The 14866-nt window shown below is 42.6% G+C and overlaps 2 protein-coding genes across 2 annotated transcripts; both read right to left on the bottom strand.

Moving 5' to 3' along the window:
- Positions 1 to 6410: 6410 nt before the first annotated feature.
- On the bottom strand, positions 6411 to 7349 carry LOC124485826 (olfactory receptor 1D2-like). The gene has a single exon (XM_047047664.1). The coding sequence runs from the start codon at positions 7347 to 7349 to the stop codon at positions 6411 to 6413; it is 939 nt and encodes a 312-aa protein (XP_046903620.1).
- A 679-nt stretch (positions 7350 to 8028) lies between these two features.
- LOC124485633 (olfactory receptor 1D2-like) lies at positions 8029 to 12355 on the bottom strand. Its single transcript, XM_047047350.1, has 2 exons — positions 12290 to 12355; positions 8029 to 8919 (listed from the first exon to the last, which is right to left on the bottom strand). Exons 1-2 carry the CDS (start codon positions 12344 to 12346, stop codon positions 8029 to 8031), a joined length of 948 nt encoding a protein of 315 aa, XP_046903306.1. The 5' UTR covers positions 12347 to 12355.
- Positions 12356 to 14866: the final 2511 nt, after the last annotated feature.

The following is a 14866-nucleotide window of genomic DNA, read 5'->3' as shown; positions in this document are numbered from 1 at the left end:
GAGAATTTCAATTGTGATCTGAGAAAAGTAGGTACTAATACCACTGACAGGGTGAAACCCTGTCATCACCACCGGCATCACAGGCACGGTACTATCTATAATTCCAGAAATCTGTGTGTGTCACCAACATTTTACTCATCGATGGCATCACAGGCACTGTGCCATGTCTATAATTCCATGGGTCAAATGTATCAAACTCTGTAAATTAATCTGTAAAAGTATGCGTATGGAGTCAACTGGAAAACTCAGTACGCAAAGTTTTTCAGATTTATGAACACTGCGTAGGCGACCGATACGTTTGTCTCATAGATGGACAACGCGTCTCCGCTTCCTCCCACTGTACAAAAATGAAGCCAAACTATCCCGGATATGGGTGTTGCCATCTTGTACTGGTGATGGCATTTGGAGCCAGAGTCTGCGCAGTAGTGATTGGGTGGTGGAGTGGTATTGAGGTCTTACTCATACACTCGCCCGACCCAATGGCAAGCACACACTAACCCATTTTTATATCGTCAAATAACAAATGACCACTTGAACAGACATCAGCGTGATAATAACTACCCAAAATGACAGAAATCATCTTTGGAAAAAAAATATTTACGTGCACTTTTTTGGGGGGGGCTCATGTCCCATCCTCTAACATGAAGGGATATGACCTATACTGCAGCCAGCCACTAGCACAATTCGAGGGGGCGATCGAGATGTGTTGGCTTCACTTTAGGGGAGCTGTCATGCCGTCCATTCATTACGTTGATACAATTGTATGCATAGATTCTACTCAAGTATCAAAAAACTGAGACCAAAACCTTTTCTAAAAACATTTCATGAACTTATATATAAGTATATAAATATATAAATTATATCCAGTGAAACCTTATGGTTTATTCACCTTAACATGCACATACACTTTTTTTTCTCCAAATTTTGCTTTTTGTGTCAGTAGTTAGACATTGGGTTTCAACCAAATGTTCTTACGAACAAATTTGTTCTCAAACCCCACTTACGCAGTTTTCACGAAGATTCTGGCATTCACCAATGTTTTCTTATTTGGGATTTGTTCTTAGGTAAGAACAGAATTTACGCACACCCAAGAGCACTCTTACGCACAATTGAGAGCTGACAGGTTTGCGCAAAATAAGTAGTTGTACTTTTTTTGTCCGTTAAAATTGAATATTTCTCTCCAACTAATCATCTTCATAATTTTACAATTTGTTTTTGTTTGTTTTAGTAAATACACACTACACTTACACTTCTGCTCATTTGTAAAGCACTTGGAATTTCTATTGTGTACGAATTGTGCTAGGCCTATATAAATACAGTATTTTACAATCGCTATGACAGTTTTTTCAATACCTTTAACAAGTTTCCTAAACTCTTAACACAGTGAGCACAACATCCGTCTGTGTAGGCTATACAATTAACACATTTCTTGTTGCTTTGACACAAAATGCATAGAGTAAATACAAATTTTAAATGCTTTAACTTCTTTTACACACAAGCTCAACCAAGACCAAAACAATCGATTTTTACTGCCCAATTTGCCAATGCTTTCACTGTCAGCAAAACAGATAACATCATGTTCAAAACCTAAATTATTGGTTAAAGTCAAAGGGAACAGATGTTTATATTGTGAATTGAAACACAAATATATCCCCTGTATTTTATTCCATTGCTACTGAGAAACAGCTGATTCCCAACTAGGAAACACTCAGGTGTTGAGGTTCTTTCAATTGCATGACCATATGGTATAGACAGTAAAGAGGACCTCTTTGGGCTGATCTGGTGTGGAAAAATAACAATATAGAGCAACACAAGAAAGTAAGAATACAGTAATGCCTCTTTTTTTCAATACAGTAACCATACATTCTATAAAGCTGCTCTGAGATAGGTCATTCAAAAACTGTAAACTAGCCTTGCTTTGCCTTCAATTCCAATCAATTATGTTAACAGGGAACTTTGCCATCAAATAATACGTAACTTTAGCCTGACGTTGTCATACTCAGAATTCTAGTCAGAATATGAGTCTGAAAACTCTCCGTTGGGCTGTGACTACCCAGGTGAAAAAAAAGTATACTTAAGAGTATTTCAAGCATATTCACATTTTCAATAGTACATTTTAAATATACTAAGAAAAAGTGTACCATCTGTGAATATATAAAAAGTATACTACCATCATGCTTTTACCAATTTTAACGTTAATACGTTGAACACACTTTAAAAAAATTGTACTACAGTACACTTTTAGTAAATATATTATACAAAAATATACTTTAAGTAAAACGTATATGTAATTTCTAAAGTGTACAACTGGAACTTTGTGTTTAAACATATTATTTGTATATTTTAAAATGCATGCTAAAAATTTACTTTGTAACAATGCACTTAAAGCTTACTTTAAAAATAAACATTTTAATATGCTGAAATGTTAGGATATTTTAAGTTACTTTCGAAGTCCCTTGATCAATTCAGCCTTCAGTGTACTGGTATACATTTGCTGTACTGTAGTGTGTAGTAGAGTAATGTACCTCTTTTTTTTTTTACAGTTTTATTGTGCTTGTACGGCTTCTATTTCGAAGTGGCTCATAGTCCGGTTTTAGAACAAAAAAGTGGCTTCTTTCAAGATCTCTAATGCTCAACACTTGAACGGGGGCTTATTACTTGAGGAATTATTTTCGGTATCGTCTCAGTTGCACTATCAGGGCTTGGAAATACAGTGACTTGCTAAAGTAGGCAAATGGCTAGTAGAACATAACATTTCATAATAATTTCAGTTAATCAAACAGCTGCAAGACCCAGTGAAATGTTAAAGGCTAGCTAGCAAGCTAACGTTAGCATCGCTAACATTACTAGCTTAATTCAACTTTGGTAGTGTAAACAAGCTCTTTGTAAGCTCGTTTTAGATAAAATTGTATATGATCGTGTGGACCATGAGACACGGACGCGGTATCTTTTCAAAACTTGTATTTTACCACTGCTCTTCTTGACATAACCATTCGAACAGCCCTCACTGATTTCACGTGAACTAATGGTTTCAGCATCAAGCCTAAAGCAACTTCCGAGGGACAAAACACCCTTGTCCTTTGTCACATAGAAAGGTCTGCTACAATAGGCTATCCTCATGATTTGCAAGGTAGGTAACTAAACATTAACAAAAATAATTTCGTAGACATAACAATGGATTCTTCCACTAAATGAGTGACTTGGCTTTATTTCTGGAGATACTAGTATCCACAACCGAAGTATGTTACACAATGCTGTAAGATCGCCGACACTCGTGCATTGCTCTTGGTACCCAGAATGCCCTGCGGCAAGATGAAAAGCTACTAAGTTAAGGGCATTAGCTTGGTTAAATAAGCATTGTTTGGAGTTCTATTGTTGTGTTCGTTTTGTTTTGATATGTGTAATGCTATGGTCTATAGTTTAGATAATTTGAGTGTTCACCCTGATTGTAAATGTTGTCTAGTTAGATAGCTATCCGTTACAATCAGTGCATCTGCATAAAATCCATCATGTGAATTGCTTTCGCTCAACAATGGCTACGCAGTGGTACGTTTGCATTGAAAGTGCGACTGGTACTCCAGTGCGCTTCGTGCTCTGACTTTGACGAAATGTCCCTCCAGGGTCCAGGTAAAAAAGTAAATGTCAAGAAAGATAATCATAGCACACCTGAGTGTACTTGAAGACTAATTAGTTTAAGTATACTTTAAGTTGTTGAATGATTAATTAATTTGAAGTGTGCTATTTTGAAACAACTTATTTTGTATTAAATGTATTTAAGTTGTAATTAAATTGTACTAAAGCACAATTTAAAGTGTATTAAGTGTACTTTTATGTGCTAAAGTGGAACAACTTCAAGTATACTTAGTACACTTTAAGTATATGGACATAGCCGTATACTTAAAGTGTACTAAGTATACTTGAAGTTGTTCCACTTTAGCAGTATACTTAAAGTGTACTAAGTATACTTGAAGTTGTTCCACTTTAGCACGTAAAAGTGCACTTAATATACTTTAAATTGTGCTTTAGTACAATTTAATTACAACTTAAATATATTAAGTACAAAATAAGTTGTTCCAAAATAGCACACTTCAAATTAACTAATCATTCAATAACTTGAAGTATACTGGTGATTAATCACTCTTCAAGTATACTCAAGTATGCTAAGATTTAGTATACTTAGCATATTTTTTTTTTACCTGGGTATGGGGCGTGTTTCAACCGAACTCGTAAAACAAATGCCTCTTCGCTCAATTGGATAGACCTACAACCAATCAGAGCAACGTAATATGTTGTTTGTTGAAAACGAATTAAACCCAAGGGTTCTTTTGTGACGTTGTTGATTACGTTACTGTTGATCATCTGTCCATCATCGTATAAAGCCCGCCCTGGCAATTTCATTGGTCCGCCCAGATCCTGGTTTTATGTAGTTGTTCCCAATACGAGACCCTCCAGACCCAACTTCCTGACCAAATTTTTTTGTGGGCGGGGAGAAGTTGGGCTGGCAGCCAGGCTAACATGACTTATCACTGTATAAACCCAAAGTAGGCTTATTCCGCACACTAGGACTACACCACACAATGGCGTATTTATTGCTGCTGCAAAATGTTGCAGATCGTTCCCTGAGGAGGGATCACATCTTCCTTGACCATACCGATTTATTTGCAGAGAGCGACGAGTAGGCTACCTGTTGGAACGCTTTAGGCAACCAAGAGCAGTCCTCATGGATATTTGTAACTGTCAACTGATTTCTAGGCTATGTTTTTTTGTTTAAGAATTCAGATTAAAGTTAAACCATTTATTTTTTCACTTCATCAGTTATGCGCACTTCTCCAGATACAGCGTTCACTGCATGAGTAGGCTAATTGAATGCCATCCATCAGTTTTATTTACTACTTTGTATCCACAGCTGACGCTATTAAATATGATGTGTCGTTTGTTGCTAACTTCTTGCAGCTGTAGCCTACCTCAACTTCAGAATTATTATTACGTTTTTTGTCTTTTGTCGAGGCCTCCACCGTCTTTACCACGTCATTTTGACATTTCTCTGAATGTGCACACGGCCCTGCCATATCATGCCCTTTTATGGGAATTAACGGGGCGTTTACCAATGCTAAATAGGAGCTTTCAACTTACGAAATATTGGGATTCATCATTTCTAAGAACACACCTGCGAACAATTCTTCTGTTTAAGAACACTTCATGAATCACAGGTAGATTATTCTTAGGAACTTTCTTAAGAACAAATTTAAGAAATAACTTAGGAAGATATTGGTGAATGAGGCCCATTGTTCTTACGCAGATTCTCACACCAAGTGTTTCTTTCATAAATCTGAAACTCTTGTGTAGAAAAGCCTGCAAGCATGTTGTGGTGCCCATTTTTTAGGCATATGCACCTTTGCACATTTACGTAACCCTTGGAACCTGTGTTGGGTGTTTCCTACTTCATCATGGGGACTGTGTACCATCTATAGTTCCAGGATTCTTTGTCTCATCAACCTCTTAATCACAGACTGTATCACAGGCAATGTGCACTAGCTTGAATAAAGAGTCGACAAACCTTGGCATTATGAAATGCAATTGATTAAGCTTTTTTTAGAATTTTGATTCAAAACAATACAAACTGAAATGAGCATTACTTTATCACTTTGCACATTGACTTCCCATTTGAATAAATTGTCCAATAAACGACATTCAAATAAACGTCCATAGTATATTGATTTCAAAGTTGCGTCCTAACCTTTTGTCAGCAACGTCAGACATTCATTCAAATGTAATAAAATCATGCAATATCAGTGTCAGTTATCACTCTGAAGGACTCCTTGCCACAATCCACCTCTGCAGAGTGCATCAATGACAGTCAGGCTCTGTAAAGTTTACAGTTCAAATTATTTGAAATATTTAGATCACTTAATTCTCCTAAAGTTATTTATATTAGAATCTAGCATCAACAGAAATGACCAATTGGTTTCTACATGAACTGAATTTGTTTTGTGGAAAAAAAGCTAATATGTCAATACCATCAGATGTCACCACGGTCAGATTAATATTTGGATAATATTTCATTAAAATATGTCTTGATGTGCATGAATATAATCTGTCTCCAAACATGATAATGAGTTTTCTCATCTCAATCTCATCCAATAACTAGGCTGTTTGATGTTTTACAAACCTAACCGCAAATGCACCTCATTTTATAAGGTTAGAGTTTTTATTATATTTTTTTCATTTCAGAGGCTATGCACAAGCTGTATACCAAAACAGTAAGGAGGGATTCATAAAAATAATACATAAAGTAGTCTGTGTTGTGCATTGTGCAAACAAATGCACATCTACACAGTTTTGTAAACCTCCTTCTTGTGAGCAGCTTTTTAAATAAAAATGTTGTAGAATCATTCTATTTGTTAAAATGTTCACGTTTTCTTTTTGCATAAACCCAGTATTCTATTTCGAATTTTAGTCAGTTTAAGACCATAAATTAAGGGGTTGAGAAGTGGAGGAACTATTAAAAACTCCATAGCCAAAAAATTCTGAAGACTTTGTGGTAAATCCCTTGAGCCATAACGCATGTACATTATATCAAAAAGCAAAGCAACTATGACATGAAACAATGATAGTAAATGTGGCACACAGGTCTGCATAAACTTCCCCCTCTCCTCTAAAGACCTCAAACACGATCTGACCAGATACACATAGGTGCACACTATGAAAACAGCATGAAGTAAATAAATCACTGTCATTAGAAGAGCAGTTGAATTACTTGGTTCTATTGATGTAAGCCAACTAGTAGCAGAGCATGACAGTTGGGCAATCAAGAAGTTAGCACAGTACAGTTTAGGTATGTGTGAACTACATAACCTTAATCTGTAAATAAATAGCGAACAAATAACCATAAGAAACAAAGGAACAAACCAGGAGAAAGAGACTAACTGAGTGACACGCTGCTTAGTCATGACAGAGTGATACTGCAGTGGCCTACATATTGCTACATACCTGTCATATGCCATCACTGATAGAATAGAAAAATCACAACACGCATATGAATATAATACAAATGCTTGAATCATACATCCTGCATAAGAACTAACATGAGCATAAGACAATAGATCCAACAGAAATTTGGGGTAGAATCCTACAGTTCCATAAAGTCCACTGACGCACAAATTGCACAGGAATATGTACATGGGCTCATGGAGGTTTTCATCTAAGATGATGGTCAAAATGAGAGCAATATTTACCAGAAGAATCATACAGTAACACAGTAAAGTGAGAGAGAAGAGGGTGCCTCTATAGTGCATAGTCCCTTCCAACCCAGAATGAGTGAACACAAAAACAAAGGATTCATTGTCCATTATAAACAATCAACTGTAAGGAAAAGTATTAATCTAAATGTAAGTGCATCATGATATTTTCTTCTTGAGACCCCAATACTATAATTAACTTTATACGAAAACTGAGACAAACAAACAGGTCATCTTATCAGTAGTCTATGTCAGGAAGGCCTATGTTGAACATACAGTACCTACTGCTTACTAGATAGTACCGAGTTCAGTCAGATGTTGGGGTGTGCTGCGTAGTTCCCTCTACTGTTCTTTGCTCCTGTGTACAGTCTGTTTATAGTCTGTAATTACATGAACGCCTCAGTTAGTTGTGTTGGGAATTCAAGTCCTCTGAGTGAATTGAACTTGTGTGGTTGGTGACATCACCACAAAAACATTCAACAAGTTGGAGAAAAAATCATGCTGTCTGATAACAAAAAACATTCATGAATTAAAGGTCTTTGCACTGTGGTAAAATAATCACAACTCAAATAACCTGATTTAATCACCATCAAATATATTTAAAAAACTAAACATAGAGGCCATATGCACACTTACTTGGTTAGGTACATCTGGCCATTACTTTTAATGCATCAACTTTAATATTCTCTTCTTATAAATCGGTTGTAAATATTCCTAAATAGATGTATGTGTATGTAGGGAAATCTCGAAAAAGTCAATTGAGCCGTTACCTTTTTAAATATTTCACAATTTATTTTTGCACACATAAACTCAGTATTCTTTTTCTAATTTTTGAAAGCTGAAGACCATAAATCAGGGGGTTAAGCAGTGGAGGAAATACAAGAAACTCTATGGCCAAGAAATTCTTAAGGTTTTGAGGTAAATCACTTGTGCCATTGAGTCGTGTGTGCAATACATCAAAAAGCAAAGCAACTGTGACGTGGAACAATGATATTAAATGTGGCAAACAGGTCTGCATAAACTTTCCCCTGTCCACTAAAGACCTCAAACACGATCTTACCAGATACACATAGGTACACACTATGAAAACAACATGGAGGAAATAAGTCACTGTTATTAGAAGAGCAGTTGAATTACTTGGTGTTGTTGATGTAATCCAACTGGTCGGAGAACATGACAGCTGAGCAATCAACCCATTGGCACAGTAGAGTTTTTTTATGTGTGAGCCACACAACCTAAGTCTGGAAGTAAATATTGTACCCATAGAAATAAGAAACAAAGGAACAAACCAGGAGAAAGAGACTAACTGAGTGACACGCTGCTTAGTCATGACAGAGTGATACTGCAGTGGCCTACATATTGCTACATACCTGTCATATGCCATCACTGAGAGAATAGAAAAATCCCTACAAGCATATGAATAAATGACAAAATTTTGAACCAGACATCCTGCATAAGAGATGACGTGAGAGTATGACAGTAAATCCAGCAGGAACTTGGGGTAGAATCCTGCAGTCCCATAAAGCCCATTTATACACAGATTACACAGGAGGATGTACATGGGCTCATGGAGGTTCCTGTCCATGATAATTGTAACAATGAGAACAACATTAACCATAATTATCATACAGTACCACAGTAAAGTGAAAGAGAAAAGTGCGCTTCTCGTCGTCGTCGTCATCTGCCGCTTGTCCGGGGATCGGGTCGCGGGGGCAGCGACCTAAGCAGGGAGGCCCAGACTTCCCTCCCCCCGGCCACTTCCGCCAGCTCTTCCTGGGGGACCCCAAGGCGTTCCCAGGCCAGCCGAGAGACATAGTCCCTCCAGCGTGTCCTGGGTCTTCCCCGGGGCCTCTTCCCAGTGGGACGTGCCCGGAACACCTCACCAGGGAGGCGTCCAGGAGGCATCCTAATCAGATGCCCGAGCCACCTCAGCTGGCTCCTCTCGACGCGGAGGAGCAGCGGTTCTACTCTGAGCCCCTCCCGGATGACCGAGCTTCTCACCCTATCTCTAAGGGAGAGCCCGGACACCCTACGGAGAAAGCTCATTTCGGCCGCTTGTATTCGCGATCTCGTTCTTTCGGTCACTACCCATAGTTCGTGACCATAGGTGAGGGTAGGAACGTAGATCGACTGGTAAATAGAGAGCTTCGCCTTTCGACTCAGCTCCTTCTTCACCACGACGGACCGATGCAGAGCCCGCATCACTGCGGACGCCGCACCGATCCGCCTGTCGACCTCGCGCTCCATTCTTCCCTCACTCGTGAACAAGACCCCGAGATACTTGAACTCCTCCGCTTGGTTCAGGATCTCCTCCCCGACCCGGAGATGGCACTCCACCCTTTTCCGGTCGATTACCATGGCCTCAGATTTGGAGGTGCTGATTCGCATCCCAGCCGCTTCACATTCGGTTGCGAACCGCTCCAGTGAGAGCTGAAGGTCACGGCCCGATGAAGCCAACAGGACCACATCATCCGCAAAAAGCAGCGACCCGATCCTGAGGTCACCAAACCGGACCCCCTCAACACCCTGGCTGCGCCTAGAAATTCTGTCCATATAGGTAATGAACAGAATCGGTGACATAGGGCAGCCCTGGCGGAGTCCAACCCTCACCGGAAACAAGTTCGACTTACTACCGGCAATGCGGACCAAACTCTGGCACCGGTCGTACAGGGACCGGACAGCCCCGATCAGGAAATCCGGTACCCCGTACTCTCGGAGCACCCCCCACATGAGCCCCCGAGGGACACGGTCGAACGCCTTTTCCAAATCCACAAAACATGTGTAGACTGGTTGGGCGAACTCCCATGTACCCTCCAGGACTCCGCGGAGGGTATAAAGCTGGTCCACTGTTCCACGGCCAGGACGAAAACCACATTGCTCCTCCTGAATCCGAGGTTCGACAATCCGACGGACCCTCCTCTCCAGGACCCCTGAATAGACTTTCCCAGGGAGGCTGAGGAGTGTGATCCCCCTAAAGTTGGAGCACACCCTCCGGTCCCCCTTTTTAAAGAGGGGAACCACCACCCCGGTCTGCCAGTCCAGAGGCACTGTCCCCGATGTCCACGCGATGTTGCAGAGTCGTGTCAACCAAGACAGCCCTACAACATCCAGAGCCTTAAGGAACTCCGGGCGGACCTCATCCACCCCAGGGGCCCTGCCACCGCGGAGCTTTTCAACCACCTCGGCGACCTCAGCCCCAGAGATAGAAGGGCCCCCCCCGATGTCCCCAGACTCTGCCTCCACGTCGGAAAGCGTGTTGGTGGAATTAAGGAGGTCTTCGAAGTATTCCTTCCACCGATCCAGGACGTCCCCCGTCGAGGTCAGCAGCGCACCATCCCCACCGTATACAGTGTTGACAGAGCACTGCTTCCCCCTCCTGAGCCGCCGGATGGTGGTCCAGAACCTTTTTGAAGCCGTTCGGAAGTCATTCTCCATGGCCTCGCCGAACTCCTCCCATGCCCGGGTTTTTGCCTCCGCGACCGCCAAAGCCGCGTTCCGCTTGGCCTGCCGGTACACATCAGCTGCCTCTGGAGTCCTACCAGCCAATAAAGTCCGATAGGCCTCCTTCTTCAGCTTGACGGCATCCCTCACCTCCGGAGTCCACCACCGGGTCCGAGGGTTACCGCCGCGACATGCACCGACCGCCCTGCGGCCGCAGCTCCGGTCAGCCGCTTCAACAATGGAGGCCCGGAACATGGCCCATTCGGACTCAATGTCCCCGGCCCCCCCCGAGACATGATCGAAGCTCTCCCGGAGGTGGGAGTTGAAGCTCCTTCTGACAGAGGGTTCCGCCAGACGTTCCCAGCAGACCCTCACATTACGTTTGGGCCTGCCAGGCCTGACCGGCGTCCTCCCCCACCATCGAAGCCAACTCACCACCAGGTGGTGATCAGTTGACAGCTCCGCCCCTCTCCTCACCCGAGTGTCCAAGACATGCGGCCCCAAGTCCGATGACACGACTACAAAGTCGATCATCGAACTGAGACCTCGGGTGTCCTGGTGCCAGGTGCACATATGGACACCCTTATGCTTGAACATGGTGTTCGTTATGGACAAACCGTGTCTAGCACAGAAGTCCAACAACAAAACACCACTCGGGTTCAGATAGGGGGGGCCGTTCCTCCCAATCACGCCCCTCCAGGTCTCACTGTCATTGCCCACATGAGCATTGAAGTCCCCCAGGAGGACGAGGGAATCCCCAGGAGGAGCGCTTTCCAGCACCCCCCCCAGAGACTCCAAAAAGGGTGGGTACTCTGAGCTGCCGCTTGGTGCATAAGCACAAACGACAGTGAGGACCCGTCCCCCCACCCGAAGGCGGAGGGAGGCTACCCTCTCGTCCACCGGGGTGAACCCCAATGTACAGGCGCCGAACCGAGGGGAAACCAGTATTCCCACCCCAGCTCGACGCCTCTCACCAAGGGCAACTCCAGAGTGGAAGAGAGTCCAGCCCCTCTCAAGGAGACTGGTTCCGGAGCCCACGCTGTGCGTCGAGGCGAGGCCGACTATATCTAGCCGGAAACTCTCTACCTCGCGCACCAGCTCAGGCTCCTTTCCCGCCAGCGAGGTGACGTTCCACGTCCCTAAAGCTAACTTTTGCAGCCGAGGATCGGACCGCCAAGGCCCCCGCCTTCGGCCGCCGCCCGTCTCACACTGCACCCGACCCCCATGACCCCTCCTGCGGATGGTGAGCCCACTGGAAGAGGGTCCCACGTTGTCTCTTCGGGCTGTGCCCGACCGGGCCCCATGGGAAAAGGCCCGGCCACCAGGCGCTCGCCATCGAGCCCCACCCCCGGGCCTGGCTCCAGGGGGGGGCCCCGGTGACCCGCTTCCGGGCAGGGGCAACTGAGAACCATTGTTGTATTTCTTCATGGTTGGTTTTTTGAGCCACTCTTTGTCTGGTCTTTCACCTGGAACCTGTTTGCCTTGGGTGACCCTACCAGGGGCATGAAGCCCCCGACAACATAGCTTCCAGGATCACTAGGACACGCAAACCCCTCCACCGCGTTAAGGTGGTGACTCAAGGAGGGGCCTCAAAGTGCGCTTCTATAGACCATTAATCCTTCCAACCCAGAGAGGGTGAACACAAGGATAATGGAGTCATTGTTCATTGTGATTAATAAATGGCATGCAAATTGTATTTTTTTCATCAGACACAGTTAGACTATATACCACCCACCCCAAGCAAACAAGTTATTTTAGAAGTTCAGGAAGGCCTATGCTGAACATATCTACTGCCTACTAGATATTACCAAGTTCAGTCAGATGTTGGCGTATGCTGCGTAGTTCCCTCTACTGTTCTTCACTCCTATGTACAGTCTGTTTATAGTCTGTAATCACATCAACACCTCAGTTGTCCTGGGAATTCAAGGCCTATGAGTGAACGGAACTTGTGTGGTTGGTGAGAAGACATCACCACCGAGATATTCAATTGGTTGGATAAAAAAACATACTGTCTAATAACATAAAGACATTCATGAATTAAAGGTCTCTGCACTGTGGTAAAATAACCACAACTCATTTACCTTGCTATATAATCATGTAGCCCTGTGGGATTTTGGGATAGTTTCATAATCACTGTATTTCCATTTGTTTACTTTATTTGAAATGGTACGATTTATAATGTTAAATATGTTTAAAATGTTATATTTCAAAAGATATGTTTAACAGTTAAAAAGGTTATTGTGTAAGAAACTATATGGCACATTTAATAATTTAGGACGGTACATACTTTATTGTGAAGAGTTTGGAGTGACGAGGTCGTGTCTGCTGTTTGTGGATTGGTGGAGAGTGTGAGAGAAGGAGGAAGGGGAAGCGAGAAGGAGAATGGCAAAAGAGTTGTGGTAGTCCTGTGTGAGTGAAAGAGAAGAAAACGTGAAAAATATTAGTGTTTGTTGTTTTATTATCGGCGAGATAGTGAAGACAGACATTAATTCTACGGACACGAAGCAAAAAAGAGTGCTCCAGCTAGCCTAACTTACTGTGTGTAAACTAGCTAGCTAGCACTGGCTGTTTATTCACTAACCCAGTGAATTAGCTAGCTGTTCGGGCCAACACGGCTGAACGCGGCAAGTCGGGTGTGGGTTGTTGCCAGCGCGGGGACAATTTGCACTGTAGTTTGTGTAAACATAAGAAAACCAGATGGCGCCGTGAGCTACGTGGATGCTCACGGTTCCTCTGGCCACGTTGGATGAAGAACGCGGACACCAACGCTTGCTAATCGTCGAGCAACTGCCGTTCCTCGTTGTCCTGCGGTCTGAGTGAGGTATCACTGATAAACTGAGACACACAACTAGGGATGCACCGAAATGAAAATTATTGGCCGAAACCGAAACCGAATATACTGAAACAGTTGGCCGAAAGCCGAAACCGAATACCGAATGTGGCTTTTGCTGTTTTTCATTCATTTTGCTTTAATCTTTCACCATTGCATGAATAAAACAATTAAATGTCCTTTATAAACTTTTTTGTCTTGCTTTTCAATAAAACAAAATCAATTACATATTTGATACAAACGATCTATTTAATACTGAACGTTTTCTAACATTCCAGAAGACCTAATTTAAGAACAATTTACCCTTAAATAAATTAGTAAAACAAAATACTTTTTATTTGGCCATCTTTGAGCCCCCCTAACATCGGCCTTAAACAAGAAATTAACTGCATTTACTCTGTATGCTCACAACAAAAAAAGTGCATTAACAACTGCTTGAAAAAAAAAAAAAAGTGGGGGCCGAGGGGGCTGAACACAAATGGGGCAGTGCCCTATTTCTGACAGTGTATTTAAATAACAGGCAACTTTAATAAACTAAAATAAGTCTATTTCAGGAAAAGTGGCAGGTTCTTCTTGATTAAAAGGAGCTTCTCTGCTTTGTCACATGAAAGTCTGTTCCTCTTCTCATCGATGACGTGAGAAGCAGCGCTAAACAGTCTCTCGCTATCGGTGCTTGTGCATGGAGCAGATAAGTATCTAGGATGGGAACGGAGAATCGAAACAGTTATCTCATAGCATCGACATTGTAGGCTATCAGTTTTTTGTAGTTTTTTAATTGATGACGGCATGTGTTTCTTTTCTGCCTAAGAAATAATTAAATTTTTGAATGCCGGTAGGCTATATGCCTTCTATTTTTCCACACTAAAGTATAATAGTTCAAAATATATAGCATAATAAGAACTTTATGAATAACATATTTAATTCAATTTCCTAAATAGCTAACCTGCGTGCCGTCTGTGCCAAGTGGGGAAAGCGGCCTTGATTGGCCCTCCAATATCCGAGAGGGTTATTGCTCCTGGGGATGGGGACTTCTGATAGAAAAGCATCCAGTTGTTGAGCTGTTGAGCTTGTCTTCTGACTGGTATTTGGATTGCTCTCTTGGAGAATCTCTTCGAACATGTCAGACAGTAAGGGTTTGCGCAGCTCATCATCTGTAGTGCGTGCCCTTTTTTTCTCCACGCCATCTCCCCGTTCTGCTGCGCTGTGCGTCATGCCACCGTCTACATCACACAGCGGCTTTTGCAAATCCAACTCAGCCTGTATCATGTCCCTTGTGCGCTGCTTTTTCCCCACATCCAAGTAATGATCCTTATATCTTGGAACAAGTACTGTCGTGATGCAGTACAGCGGTTCGGAA

The sequence above is a fragment of the Hypomesus transpacificus genome, chromosome 23 (genome assembly GCF_021917145.1).
Source record: "Hypomesus transpacificus isolate Combined female chromosome 23, fHypTra1, whole genome shotgun sequence".
Taxonomy (NCBI): Eukaryota; Metazoa; Chordata; class Actinopteri; order Osmeriformes; family Osmeridae; genus Hypomesus; species Hypomesus transpacificus.
Note: the sequence above shows the minus strand (reverse complement) of the source record. Positions and strands in the feature narration are given on the sequence as shown.

Bases quoted from the DNA above. Each gene is read 5' to 3' on its own strand.
- LOC124485826 (XM_047047664.1), bottom strand. From the start codon at position 7,349: ATGGACAATGAATCCTTTGTTTTTGTGTTCACTCATTCTGGGTTGGAA.
- LOC124485633 (XM_047047350.1), bottom strand. From the start codon at position 12,346: ATGAACAATGACTCCATTATCCTTGTGTTCACCCTCTCTGGGTTGGAA. The intron at 8,920-12,289 runs GTCTATAGAAGC...GACAAGCGGCAG, and splicing joins CTGGGTTGGAAGGATTAATG to ATGACGACGACGACGAGAAG.